The sequence below is a fragment of the Pleurodeles waltl genome, chromosome 1_2 (assembly GCF_031143425.1).
Source record: "Pleurodeles waltl isolate 20211129_DDA chromosome 1_2, aPleWal1.hap1.20221129, whole genome shotgun sequence".
NCBI classification, from domain to species: domain Eukaryota; kingdom Metazoa; phylum Chordata; class Amphibia; order Caudata; family Salamandridae; genus Pleurodeles; species Pleurodeles waltl.
In genome coordinates this window covers 514,828,016-514,843,125 of record NC_090437.1, presented here as the reverse complement: position 1 = coordinate 514,843,125, position 15,110 = coordinate 514,828,016, and the positions used below count along the sequence as shown (strand labels likewise).

The 15,110-nt window shown below is 40.8% G+C and overlaps 1 protein-coding gene across 25 annotated transcripts in view; it reads left to right on the top strand.

Moving 5' to 3' along the window:
- Window positions 1-15,110, top strand: part of CAMK2D (calcium/calmodulin dependent protein kinase II delta) — a 624,934-nt gene that overhangs the window by 341,551 nt on the left and 268,273 nt on the right. For all 25 annotated transcript variants that reach the window (XM_069242054.1, XM_069242030.1, XM_069242039.1 and 22 more), the window contains exon 4: window positions 1,807-1,861. In XM_069242054.1, coding sequence (XP_069098155.1) covers window positions 1,807-1,861 — 55 coding nt within the window. The remainder of the gene's footprint in view (window positions 1-1,806; window positions 1,862-15,110) is intronic.

Below are 15,110 nucleotides of genomic sequence, written 5' to 3'. Positions count from 1 at the left end.
CTGGTGTGGTGTAATAACCTGTTTGTAGAGGCAGGGTGGACGCCTCTCAAAAGCATGGTGTGGCTGCAGCAAACTTTCAAAACTCATGACATTTTCCACTCCATAGACGTGCTACTCTGAAAGCGACCACGCCTGGAAGGTGGGAGGAGAAAGAGAGCTTTCAATCTTTTTTACATGGGTGAATGGAGTGGAGGGGATGTAGCATAGCAGGTGTCTCTAGACATTGTAACGAAACTATCCTGTCTTACATTTTCTTTGCTACTGTGCTATATACTTCAATGGGAAAAAAGTGATTATGAGAATATGAAACAATGCCCCTCACAAAGTATTTTGTGGGACCTAGTTCAAAAACATTATTAGCATCACCATGTGCTATCAACCCTTCACAGTTGGACCGGAGCTCTTGTGACTGTAAAGAAAATCCTTGTTGTGTTATCCTGCTCAGTAATCTTAACTCTCTCATACACATCCACCCCACCCACATCATCCACTCATGTTCAGTAGAAGCATTATCTGGTCTGGGTTACAGCGGCGGGGGCTGCAAATCTCAAGGGGAGGGGCGGGCGTGAACGTGAAGTTAAATTTAAAAATAAAAAAAAGCTTACTTTTCCGATGCAGGCCGCCTCTCTCTTGTTCACTCTCGATAGTGTTGGTGTCCCAGCAGTCCCTGGGACACCAGCACAGGCTCCCCATGCAATTCTGGCGCCGTTGTTAAACCTAGCATGAGAGCAGCACCATGATTGGTCCGGACGACTTGGTCTGCCTCTTGGACACAGCATGGGAGTCTGTGCAGTTTCTCCAACCATGCTGTGTAAGTGCACGTTTGGCCGACCTAAGATGGCAGGCCAAACAGATGCGCACTTAAGTGCACTCCATTCCTCTGCCCCTCTTCCCCATTCCACGGCTTAGTCCCCGCCACCTCCTCCCTGCACATGATGCTGGCTGATCCAGCAACTGAAAAATAAAACAAAAGTACACTATTGTTTTATTATTCCGTTTCTGGCTTAGACAGGGGGGCGACGCTCCTTCACCATTGCGAAGGAGCCGCCCCGGCTGGGTTAGTCTGTAGAGTGATAGGTCTGGTACAACCAGGCCTTCCTATACACACACCTTTCCTGATGACCCAGATGCAGTTGTTAGGGCATGCAAGCCTATGAAAGTCTTGAAGTCGGTTTCACACAGGGTAATAATTTCCCCTGGTTGTTAATGACCAGTCGGTACCTGCTTGTACTGACATGCGACCACGAGTAATATATGTAACGCTATTCTTCTCAACTTTCCTTGATGCTATAAATCCTCACTTGTTTGGTTTCTCATTCTAGGTGTTACAAGGTACCCAAAATTCAGATTGTGCAGGTCTGGAACCATATTATAAAAACTTTGCATTAGTGGAAAGTTAGTCTTGCTGCCTGTGTAAAAAGCAATGATTTAAACTAAAGTCTTGCACCAGGCATCATATGGAGCAAATTCATTTCGCACTACTGTTAGTCTAAGTATTAGGAAATTTAAAATAGACATTTTTCACCACTTCTCAAATCTATAGGATAAGACTATGAGGCAGCGTGAGTCTTTCCTATTACATTGGTAGCAAAGAAAACATACTGGAGAGTGTTTTTGTCGTGTTTTTGTTAAATGCACGGGGTATAATTTTTCACAAATCGTAACTAAAGGTTGTAAATCCGTTTTCCCAGTTAAAACGTTATGTAGTAAGGGAGGCTTTGGTGAAGCTGTCGTGTATGAACGAATTGATTAACTGACGAGAAATCTCAGAATTGACCTTTTTTCTTTCTTTTTTAATTTCTGCAGTGCGCCTTCATGACAGCATATCAGAAGAAGGGTTTCATTACCTCGTCTTTGATCTGTAAGTATGTGTTTCACATTATTATAATCATTGCTTTAGCGAAATTAGACAATTATCCAGAACAGAAAAGACCTGATGCCTCTCTGCGGGGGATGTGATTGGCAGCTGTTCAGTTGTTGTGGTCGTCGATCTGCATCTTACAGAGCACCGCGAAGGCATGCCTTGATGTAGCACTGCCGGTGATTATTAAAGACTTTGCTGGTTGATCACACCAGCCAAAAGTCATTTTTTTGGTAAATATTTTTTTCAGGTGCTAATTTTAGAAATAAATGTAACCTCTCATGCCAGAGTAATACAGGATGTGCCAAATCTCTCATCCGGCTTTTCGCCGAGGGACCCATCTGCTGTAAAAAGTCAGATTGTCTCTATTCTTAACGTCGGTGCCACGGTTGTCTTAATTGTTATGAACGATTTTTAGGCCAGTATTGGTGCCACGCGCCACAATGTCAAAACATAGGAACACTTAGGTTTTCCTGTTTGCTATTTCCATACTTCAGATAGCCCAAACTAAGTGGGAAAAGTTCCCATTTCTTATAACCTTCTTTACTTTTCTGACAAATCGGTGTATTGAGTAAAACGTAAGAACATTGCTGTTATGTAACTGACTACATTATTTCATGTTACAACGTCATATGATAGACTTGAACATTCATCTTGTGTGTACCGATGCACCTGCGGTACATGGTGTGGAATGTTAAAACCCAAAGGCATTTTGCACTGTAACAGTAGTTAGGTGGTATAACATGTAAATCCAGCTGCCTGGTACACAAGCCAACTTGCTTCGCACGTAACCCTGCTACTTGTGGCCTTCAGTGCGTTTCATGAACCTTGTACCATGGCACTTGTCCAATTTGATGACAGTGTCCAATATCCTCAGTCGGTGAAGCAGGTCATCTACGTGATTATCTGATTGACCGAGCAGAGGCAAAAGAGGGGTGGGGCCCACTATTTTATTTGAGTAATAGTTGAAAACTCTATTAGTGGGTTTCGTAATTGGCTTATTCTTGTTTTAATGTCTTTGAAACTGCACTGAGCCAGGATGCCCAAAATAATGTGAATAGAACAATTTTCGTTAGGGCGGTAGGGACAGTAATGCTGCTAAATAAGATGATGAGTGAACTCTCAGTGACAATAGTTGATTATTACTGAAAGGAACAATTAGGCTAATGCAGCTGCTGTCTTCTGCAACAGCGATTGCCGATTAGCTTATTTTTGCTACTCAAGACTTTGCTTAACCAGTCCTTTTACTTCTCCTGTGGCATGTCATTGGAGTGAGTGGAGATTTAGGCTCGCTTAGCATGTTGAAGCTAATATATCCATTTAGGACCCTTCTGAAGGAAAATACCAGCTATCCTTTGAAGTCACCTGCTGCTTTGGGGATCACACATAACTAGACAAACAGAGCCTAAAGGGTTATACCTGTTAAGTTGCCTAATATCTTTTCAACAGATATGCCTGCAGGCCCATTACAATGGGTTCTTGGCACTTTTCAGTGCTGAATAATATCATTATTCTGCTCCTAAATACTCCGAATGCGTTCTGTAGTTAGGAGGGAGTAGTCTGTAACTCCTATATTATGACACCCCAAACTCCCATCCAATACAGTGTATTGGCATTTTTCTCTATGGAGACAAAAAAAGACGTATGTACTCACCTTTGGTAACTTGATTGAACGTCATGGGAGAAGCTCTATAGGAGGCAGTGTACAAGCCCTGGTAACATTTTATTTTAGGACCTAATGTTGCATCATTCCCATCATTTTGCCTTACATTAGTTTTGCAAAATTCCAGAGATTATGCCACATCATGTAATTGAGATGTTCTGCTAAAGATCCTACTTTGGGAGCACATAAGCAATGCACAGTATCAGAAAGTAAGTGGCTGTTATTAGCATCACATGATTGTACTATTGTTTTTTAGTGAAAAATGCACCCTCAGCTACAGAATGGGCACCAGGATGCATGTTGTGGTATAAAAGAAATAAACAAAAAATAGCGCAAGATGCAGTGCTTGAATTTCATGTGATTTTGCATCATCCTTTTGTGCGTTTCGTGTTGTTTCTGCAGAATTTCACCCAGGCTTATTTATGAAGTGAGATACAATGTAACATTATGCAGCAAAATAAACTAGGACTCGACAGGTTAAGGAATTTACTTTACGTTAAATTACATTTTAATTACTGACAGCCACTCTGTAAAAAGAAGGTAGTAGATTAACACAGTTTTACTGAAGAGACTCAATTCAAATAGTTTGTAAGCAAAATGTTGGGGGCCTTATGTCCATAGTAAGCAATAGGTCCATTGTGAACCTAGGTGTTACCGGACGGTTCTGTCCGGGGTGTTGAGTTGTAGTTTTACAATGGTTCTGAAAGCTAAGCTTTCAAAGGGACTCAGACTGCTGTTGCTTGTAGTACCTGTAAAGCCCCCCCCCCCCCACACAAGATAGAACAACAAGAGATCCTAAGATGCTCCTGACACTCCAGAATGTAGTTGTATGACCTTTCAAACGCTGCTCAAAAGGTCATTATTGCTTGCCTAAGCACAGTGAGCTCTTGGCACTTGAATGAAGCAGGCAGACACACAACAGAAATCATATGAGAATGTTTCACAATTTGATCCACAGTGCCAAGTTTCCCCAATTGCCCCAGCTGTATTTCTTATCCCAGCCTTGAAACACGTACGTAGCACTGATTTGGAAAGACACTGTGGAGTGACCCACTGACGTGTCCTCTGATGCACGGATGACAAATTGGCAGCATTGTGATCAAAGCTATTTTTGCTGGTTTGTATCTCTCTGGTCAGGGCAGTGGCACAGCACTTTTACAAGGCCTCAGTGACAGACGTTTACAAAGGTAACACTCACTGATTAAACACAGACTAGTTCTGATCCTGGTTAGGATATTGGTATCAGCAGGTTCAGCCCAGCTATATAAACATCCTGTTCTCATGATGTGGGGTCAAACTAATTCCTTACATACTTCAAAGCGAGGGCCCTAAGTCAGTGCAATTTACGGTTGTAGCGGGCTCCATCACTACTGAGGACTGAATTTGTCATTAAAAATGTGGTCTGCTTCAGAACTTGGCAAGAGGCAGCAAATATGCAACAATAAAAAGTAAGAGGCTTTTCCCAATGAACCGTGAAGAGATTCTGTTGTGGCATGCTGATAGCCTACAGAAGCTGTGCATGGTGACATCATTTACTAATGGAGGGTTTGATAGTGCTGGCCAATTTCATTAAAGCCATGGCAACCCCATAGACTATGCCATTCATTGTGATAGTCACCCTACCGAAACATGAAGTCTTTCAGAGGGAGTACAGAATTAATAGTGTTCAATTTGTCTTCTTAACTATTTTTAACCTTGGGAGGCATTCCTGTAAAAAAAGAGTGTGCACAAGTGATTCTTAAGTCAATTTTAACTTACGTGCTTTCAAGCTCGCAATCACTGATCACATCACTATGGCACTGATCATGGTATTGAAAAGTGAAAAGATCACCACCAAAAGTGCCCCCTTTTTGGTGTTTGTAGGGCTCGCTAGGTGTTGTAGCGCACACCTAGCATAGGAGCTGAACTCAATGATAAAGCATGCCACTGAGGTGGATCAGGTTTCCAGTATCCTAGTTTTGGGATGCCCATGAAGGAAATACTCTGATACTAGAAGGGTAACTTGTGGACACATATTAGACTTTACTCCCAATGATTAGGTATGGACTCGCTTGTGGAACGTCACATCTGTAATGTGTATGGTATGGTAGGAGGATATGTGATGAACCAATTTTAATCTCTCTATGGCCCTTTCCTTCTCTGTTGAGGTTAATGGCATAAGTAACCACTGTCAACAGTGCTTGACCAGACAGGTGGTGATGGCCTCACCTACAGAACTTTTTTCAAAGGTACATAGTCTGGGGAAGGAGCCTGTGAGATTCAAAGCTCTAGATGCTTGCTGGTATGATCTGCAATTTCAACTGCTGATCGTTACCTGAAGGCACTGGGGGCCATATTTACATACAACTGGTCACAAAATAGTGGTCACGATTTGCAACCAGTATTTGTGACCGGTGTGAAAATGTGAACTGACCTATGTACTGATAGGTCATTTCACAAATTACAGATTTGTAGTGGGTCACAAGTCAACCTACCTTCTAAATATTAATGAGTGTGACCCACTAGCAGTTGCAGCCATCACAGGGATGGTGGCCTGCTGAGATCAGCAGACTACCCTGTCTGTGATTGCTTTTAATTAGTATTTTTTTGTTAAAGGAAAACAAGATGTATTAAAAAAAAAAAAAAAAAAAAAAAAGTGAGCCAGTGGTCATACTTTAACAAAAAATACTTCTTTCAATATTGACAAATAGGTAGGGTCCCTTAGAGACCCCTTTTTTTTGCAAAGGGCTTACTTCTTCCTTAGAGGAGGTAGTAAAATATGAACGTTTTGCGACCAGAAATTCAGTCACATAAATTTAATACACTCCCTTCCAATTTGGTATTTTGAAGGGACACCCTAAACACACCCCTCCCAAGTACTGAATCAGTATTGGGTTGCAAACCCAAAGCGCAATTCTGTCTTTTGTTACCAAATACCAATTCACAATTTTTTGTTTGTACATGTAAAAAAAAAAAAAAAAAAAAAAGCATTCATGAAGTCTCAAGCAGCCTGATTGTGTGAATTAGGCCTTTTGCAGCCTCAAAAATGCTTTGTACATCTGGCCCTTAGTGTTTAGAGTGAGGTGGAAACAGCAATGATTAAGAACTCCAATGAAGAAATGCCACCTATTGGTTTCTACTGTGACACAAAGTGGTAAGATCTATGAATTGGGCCCAGCTAATGATGAATGGAACTTTTTTAACTGGACTTTGCTTTTGCTCTTGTCTGTGTGTTTTAGATGAAAATTGTGCCACAGATTATCATCTGTACTGGACTTCCACACACAAACACTGTGCTGGTGTAGTAGTCCAGTAAAAAAAAGTTGACCCTCTTGAGGCTTATTCTGTTAATACGTACTCCTCTTAAGTTTATTCAAGTTACACACTTTTTGTCGAAGGTCTGTCTGCCAAATCTGAGTTCTCTTTAGTCATCCTGTGCTGATTTGATTGATGTTCCAAAGTACCAGACAAAGACTTTTGGGAACCTACACCTATTGTCACTCAATAAGGTGCAAATATTTGCTTTTGCACTGATTGTTGGAGTCTTAAAATGTGTGAACCATAACCAGTGGTCTGCAAATTTCTGAAAGAAAAGATTTTTTTTAAGGTAAATGGTCTCTTGTGGGAAAACTTAATGTATCAGAAACAGATCAATACCTAGTCCTCTTACAAAGATGCTGAAAGGGAGCATGGCTATGTCATCAATGTGGAACATGAGGCAGTTGAACCAGGAGTGGTAGTTGTTTGATAATCTGAAAATGTATGTGTGCTCTTTTTGCCCCCAAAAAAATCAAGTATCCCTAACTTTTGTTTTTCTAGAAAACGAGAAGATGTAATAGGTTTCTCAAGTTGGTCTGCTTGAGGTCCAATCAGACCTATCACTGGTCAAGGGAATCTAAGCAGGGAAACATAAATTAGTCTTTTTCTATGGCGGAACAACTTATAACATAAAGCGCCTCTGCAAAACAGAAGTTGTTAGACCTGTCAGCCTTAGGGTGGTCTTATCCCAGACTTTTTGCCCTACTCCCATATATTGTTCTGATATTGTTTTTGTCAGCCTTAGGACTCTGTGCACTTTACCATTTCTTGCCAGTGCAAACGTGTGTGCTCACTCCTCACAACATTACATTAGCTTATCCTCAATTGTCATATTTAGTTTACCTGTAAGTCCCTAGAAGTGTGGTACTACGTGTACCCAAGGCCTGTAAATTAAATGCTACTAGTGAGCTAACAGCAGTGATTGTACCACCCCCCCCCCCCCCCCCCCCCCCCCCCCCCCCCCCCCCCAGGTAGCCTTTTAAACATGTTTCAGGCCTGCCATTGTAGCTGTGTGTGAAATTTAAACTGACATTTCCACCTGCCAAAATAAACCTTTTGCCAGGCCCAAACCTTCCTTTGCAATACATTTCACCCCTAGGGGTAGGCCCTAAACAGCCCACAGGGTAGGGTGCAATATATTTAGAAAATAATCCATGTACTTTTAAGTTTTACATGTCCTGATAGGGAAAAACTAATTGGAGTTAACCTATTACATTTAATAAGGATATATTTTAAATGGACGCAGTAAATATCTAATGTTTGGTGTCTTTGGAATTGTAATGAAAAATCCTCTTCTATAGGAAAGTCGGATTTTAAATTACAGTTTTGAAAATGCCACTCTTAGAAAGTTGGTATTTTCCTGCCTTAGCCGTTTAGTGTTGTAGCCTGTCTCTGGGTCATATGACTTTGTGTATTTCTCCTAGACAGCCTCACACAATAGAAAGCTTAGATGTGCCTGGATGGGCCATCACTAGCAGGATGAGAGAGCAGAGCTAGGCACAGCCCTACTTACACCTGATAAGGCTGTATCCTGCCTTCACATATAAGATTGCCTAGCCCCTGTAGTTCGTCTGGGGCAAGGACAGACGAGGCAGGAACCCTGAGCACTTCAAAGGGAAACCTTTTGAAGTTTCTCCCACTTCAGAGAAGGACCTCAGACGCCAACCCTTTGGAACATATCTGGACCTGTGGAAGACTCTGCCAAGAAGGACTCCTGGGCTGCTGAAGGGACTGCCACTGTGCTGGACTACAGCCTTTGCTGTGGTGACCTGCTGCCCTCTTGCCTGGGTGAAAAGGACTGGACCTGCAACCTGTACCCAGGACTACAGGAATTACTCCAACGGCTAGTCTCGTGTAACCAGGACCTGGACTCTCCAGCTGTGAGTCCTACCCTGCTAAGTGTTGCCATTCCAGTCCTGGACCCTGGAAAGTGGGCCTAAATGTGCTGTGCCAGATAATCTGTGGATCCAGTGGATCCAGTGCATCTCCTTGGCTTTGCAGCGCAACCCTGAGCAGAACTGATGCATCGTTTCTGCTGTGAGGACTTTTCCAGTGCAAGAACTTTGCATCACCCTCTCAGCCCACAGCTTCATTGGAAAAGCTGCTGCGCAATGCATCTTCAACACAGTCCCTTGCATCGCAAGCCCATTGTCAGCAGCAGCCTCGACAACCACACAGGACTTTTTGTTGCAAGCCCCACAATTTTGGAAATAGCCGATGCCCAGTGCATCCTCAACAAATTACTTCACATCGCAAGCCCCCTCGTTGAGGTACTGTACAACGCAGGACCCTGCATCTCAGCCTAGCAGCTCCCCGGAACCAATGCTGCATGATGCACCTCCAGCCTGGACTTCGCATCATCTCAGCTGACCAATGCTTTCCCAATTTAGGACCTCACAACACACCACAACCGGGATTTAAGGTACTCTTGTTTAGCAAGCCTAGCTGGCTTCTTGTTGTCGACCCAAGCTCCATCATGGTTGGCCTGAACTTGTGACTTTGCCAAGATCAAGGTGATCAGATAACAACTGATGGTGCTTTGTGATGCTTTTTTCACTTAAATCTTTAAAATTGCATAACTACAGTTCTACTGATTTCTTTTTTTTTTTTTTTGTCCTTGTCATTTTGGTCTTTTTTTCCCATTAATACCTACTCTATTTTTCTAATCTAGTGTGGGATTCTTCTTTTATGATGTTGTCATTTTATTACTGAAGTGTTGCACAAATTGCCACTAAGTTAAGCTTGACTGCTCAGTGCCATACTGCAAGAGGGTTGAGAATACTTAAAACTGGGTTTGCTTGTGACTTCACCCTGAAAAGGATTGTGTTTGCTGCTTGAGTAGGGTCTCGCCCTAATCCTTCTCCCCAACCAGTAACTCCTTTTGTTTTCACAGGGCCTTGACTCGGCCATAAACAATAGAAACTGATGAATGGGGCAGGGGCAGCTGAAATGTTAATAAGTAATTTCTCACTCATTCATGCACAGTCCTTTACTACTTGTGACTAATCTATCCCAGTACCCAACATGTGCATTCTATAAAACAAACAAGCCAGAACACAGGATGAGAATGAAACCAGTGGCTTATAAAAGTAGCCATACAAATTCAGTACATATAAAATGTAACTCTTATGACATGATTCCACCAATAAAAGGTTGAGGTAGACTACACTTCTTGTGAACAGAAAACATGCACTCAGTACCTTAAATAAATCAGGCCCAAACTGCTCAAAAGACACGAACACCTTTTATGCACTCTGGGTCTCTCCACATGTGCATCACTACAAATCTTGGTGACTAACGTACATTCAATCTCACATGCTCTGTCAATCTGCCAATTTGATGCACATGAAGTATTCGTAATTGGGCCTCTCCATCTCATCACCTTTACTCCAGGATATGGAAAATATTATGGCTATTTTTTGGTTTGAAGACAAATAATTGTTGGTACCGTATATTCTAAAAGTGTAGTTGTACCATCATTCACTATTGAAGCTCCTCTAGCAAGCCAAGGACACAAGATGAAAGAGGTGTCTCCAAAGTGATAGGCTGAACATATCTTCAAATTTTTCAATACACAGTGTGGATACTTCAAAATATCCAAACTAAATGAAATGTCATCACTAATGTGACAAGAGTGAGCAAAAATTGTTTTTGCAAATGGTTTGTGCACATAAAGATCTAAAGATGAATAACTAAGGCATATATATATATATATATATATTGAACTGCAGAATGTGTGATAAATCTTACACACCAGAAGAAAATATATGTTTGGATGCCAGGTTTCAAAATCCAAACCTTCATCGTAAAAGACAGGTTGTGGAAAAGTCCCCATTAAACCTCATTTGCTAGAGTTGTTTGAGTGGTGGATTCTTGAATACACCCTCTCTCCTTCCTATGGAAATCCTTCCTTGTGGTGATTCCAAAGTCGTAGACATAAATGAGCCATCTATTGTAGAGAAAAGAGGTTCTTTTTACTTAGCCCTAGATTTCTAGCAATTATCAACAGTAGGCATTCTAGAATGTTGCTTAAAAGTCGACTTCTGGGGTATTGACATGTATTGTATTATTCACTGCTTGTTTAAGTCTGTAAATAGCCAAGATAATTGGTGACCGTTGTGCTATACTAAATCCATGTAAAATATAATAGGAATTCTCATCATTAACTTTTTCAAGCCATCTGTCTGGCTTGTTTTGTCAGCAGATGCTGTTATTAGTTGTAGTTATATTTCCACAAACAAAACATCTTATACCCCATTTCAAGGGATGATCAGGTGCATGTGATGTCAGTGCACGTTCCTAGATACGTTAATGTCACAGAGAAACTCCACTGACTTATGTTTTTTTGTCAAGTATCATAGTTCTAATTGAAATCATGAGAGCGCATTTTTGCCACCCCCAATACGTTGTAAATGCTATTAAGTGATTGTCCGATTTCACTTTTTATATGATGCAGGAACCCCCGTCTAGATAGGAAAGTTTTATGATTAATTAGAAGGATGGTGTTTGAAATCTGTGTTGGCTTTCCCGAAGTCTTCTTTAGTCTAAACTTTGAGGTGGAATTTAAAATAAACTTCCTTGTATAATAAGCCATGCTTCAGACAATGAGATGTTCGAAAACGCTCCTTGCTTCTAATTAAGTAAAGATTTATAATCATTACATCAATTGGGTTTTAAATGGTGAATTAAAATTAGTTCAGGTTATAAGAAAGCAAATTATGGTAGTGAGATGATATTTTCTGCAGGCCTGGGAATTTAACAGCTCCTTTAATCATGTCCAAATGTACACTTCCACCTTTGACAACTGAAGCATCTGAAAACGAGAGTTCCCCTTTCTGGATCCCAAGAGGTCAAAAACTCTGTTTGGTGCTTATGGGAGATGGGCAGAGTTTGCCCCTACATCTCCCATTTGTCTAACCAATAGTTGAGACAAGAAATCTTAGAAGTTCCATATAGGAGTAAATCCTCTTCATACAATTAGACACACGTCAAGGATGCTACAGCAAATCAATGGAAACGGTTGCTGTATTTTAGAAGTGAAATTCTGTATTAAGCGTTCTGTTAGACTATTGGTCTTTATGAGATTTGTGTTTTTTTAAGACCATTTTAATTAATATGGAGCTGGTTCACAGGATGCAGCTAAAACATATCAAATAAGTGTCATTTAGATGTGGCAAGTGCAATAGAACGACCTTTAAAGGGTATAAAATGTAAATGTTTTATCCTAATATATTTTAATTTACTCTGCAAGTGAGTCATTTATGTAATGAAGTTTACCATGTTTGTATAGTTGTAAAGTGTTTGTATCATATGCTTGACAGACCTATTGTCTAAGTAACACATTTTGAATCTGAATCTTATTATGGCTCGCCCACCAGTAACCTGGTAAGGTTGAAGGAATACATAGGTAAAGGTTTAAAACCTCACAGGGGTCTCCAGTTCACCACCGCCATTCCCATGAGCTTGGATGATGGGCAAGGATGAGCTCGGTTTCATTTCTGCCACTTTCTTTGCGTTGCTTGGCATACGGCCGATGCAGAGAATATAAAAGACCTTGCATTTTCCTACCATTTTTTTTTAATCTAGTGTTCAACCCCCAAATGTGCGAAGCTATAATTGTCATAGATTAGAACTTAAATACTCCTCTAAATGCAAATGTCTAGTAGCAACCCTATCCCTGCCAGAGGACCTTGTATACGAAGTTTGAAAGTTTCTCTTACCCATTTTTCTTGTTGGGCAATGTGGACCATTTCTCACCCTTCACAAGCAGTAGTCGCATTGAGGTATGGTAAGTGGTTGTTCATCATGTAGGATTTGTACTTTGTATGTGGGTTTGCAGCCAATACCTGTTTCAACATTTAGTGGCATGTGCACACAGGGCTTTTTCAAGGCTGATAAAGTACTTGTGAAGCATACAGCATCTGGAGTGTAGGCAAAGGTTAGTTAATGTTAAGGTTAGTTGGAGGAGTTCTCAGCAGCTCACTTTGTAATTCCAAGATAAAGGATTTCTGCATACTTAACGGAGAACCAGTAGAAGTTTGGAGGTTTATCAAATAATTCATTGCCATTGACTTTGAACTGCAGTCTGTGCACATATACCCATGTGGTTTAACTTACTCATGTATGCGTTTGCATTAGCATGCCACTGTATTTTTATAATTTTTGGACAGTCATGGGTTCTCACCCCAGTTCATGTGGAGAAGAAATAACTTGCATGAACCTCTACAACCAGCTAGTAGCAAGAGCAGGCTGCTTTCGACTGAAACAAATCTTGTTCAAGAGTGTCTGAGATCAGTGACACACCTCTGTAACCATAATTTGCTGGTATGCAAACAGACTTGTTCATTGTACCCACTCTAGGCTGAGCCGAGGGTGCATAGGAAGTTCTGCAGCTGTTTCCCGGCCCCCAGCTCCTGGTTCTCCTCTATTACAAGTGTGTATTATTATTGTTTTAATTCACCCTCTGCCAATGAACCCTCGTGGATCTGAAATTGCACATTAGGATTGATTTTTCTTTTCAATGCACTGCCATTACATAAATTATTCAAATTCCCCCTAGGATACAATGTGCTTACCTGTACATAAGTTTAAAACCAGAGGAAAGAGGCAGAAAACAAATATGATAAACTTTGGAATTCAACTTGCGTAGTGGTTGGATATTGATTCTTTTATTTTTTTTCAACAACCTAACAGCCATTAATGTGATTAAAAAAAACACATTATCAAGTCTTATAAGGAAGAGAAGGGTACATGTATTGAAAACCCAAACCATACATAAATATTTAAAATTGTACATGAAACAGTAGAAAATGATACACACTGCAGTAGAAGCCAGAGTGACAATTTAGGATGTGAATTTAAAAATATGGAATAATACGAAATATGTAAACCATAAAAACAAAAAGCAGCCCAATGAAGCGCCAAGCAGATTACCGATATACAAGCTGGATATTGCACAAAATCACATTACATTTTACCAAGAATATATCATTGGTTATTTGTACAGTATGATTGTACTGTTCTGTTATTGACAAAATATAGTAGATTCGATCTTTAAACAAAATTGCAATGCCCAAAGATGGCAATTGCTGCCACTCAGTGATACTGTTAAATTAATCACTCATACCAATGCAACGTCGTCCTAGTTTTCTTAATTGTGTGTCAGGAAGGCATGTTAAATACTCAAGCATCGGCATCCTACCAACACTTGTTTTTAATTCAATACTAACAAGTTCTATTAAGTTCCTTTATTCTTATGTGTTCAAATGTGACTGTAGAATGGCTAATAATTACACTAAACCTGCATTGCCACCCCTTATTACAGAAACTACAATTTACACACAGAGCCCCTCTTTCCTTTGAGAAAATTACGTCTACCTCATGGTTTGCTCTATTTCAAGGCAAGTGTAGGCAGCTGCCTAGAGTGTCAACATAAGCTGAGCTCCAGATGGTCTCTTCAAACAGGTCATCATGCCCATATTCAAGGAGAGTAGGGGATTGGGAAAAATACTTTGCCAATGGTAGGAAAAACCTTGGTACAAGCCCTTTCATTATCTTCACCTTGGAAATTGTGAGCCATTCAAGCTCCCCACATGGGCTACAGTGCTCTTTTGGGTGACATAAAGTCAACCTTGCAAATTACAAGAGGAGGAGCGAGTGTGTACAGTCAGTCGCGGCACATGTTGGACATAAGTACAGGCATTGCACTTTTCTTGAAGAATATGTATAGATAACTGTTTGTGGCATTCTTTTAGATGTCACTCTGCTGGATTCTCATGGTGTGCATTATTCTGTAATTTAGTGCTTGGGTCTAGAATTTTCCTCTTCTGTCCCCTAACCCCCAAACCCTATTATTTTGTTTTGTTACGAGAATTGTTTGTCATCAATTAGCAGTATGCCCACCCCTTTGGGACATCATACATGCACCCTGAAACCCCTAAGTGTGGTCGCCATCTTTAGATTCTTTTTTCAGCTTTTGAGTCTGGAAGCAGAAGCTGACTCTCCAGGGTTGACAAGGACAATTCAAGTAAGAATTGATGGACCATTGAGCAGAACTGTTGGATTACCATTAAAGGTAATGTACGAGGGAAGAAATATTTAGGACAACTGATAACCACGAGGTTGACTGAAAAAGGTAGGTGTGCCATGTGGATACTTGACCACAGGATTGGGGCTGGAATTGTTGAAGGAAGTGGAGAACACTCTCTATTTGTTCCAAGTGCCACCATAAATCTGCACAAAAAGGCCATCACCATGTCTACAACCTCTGCTTAGCGAGAAGTCATACTA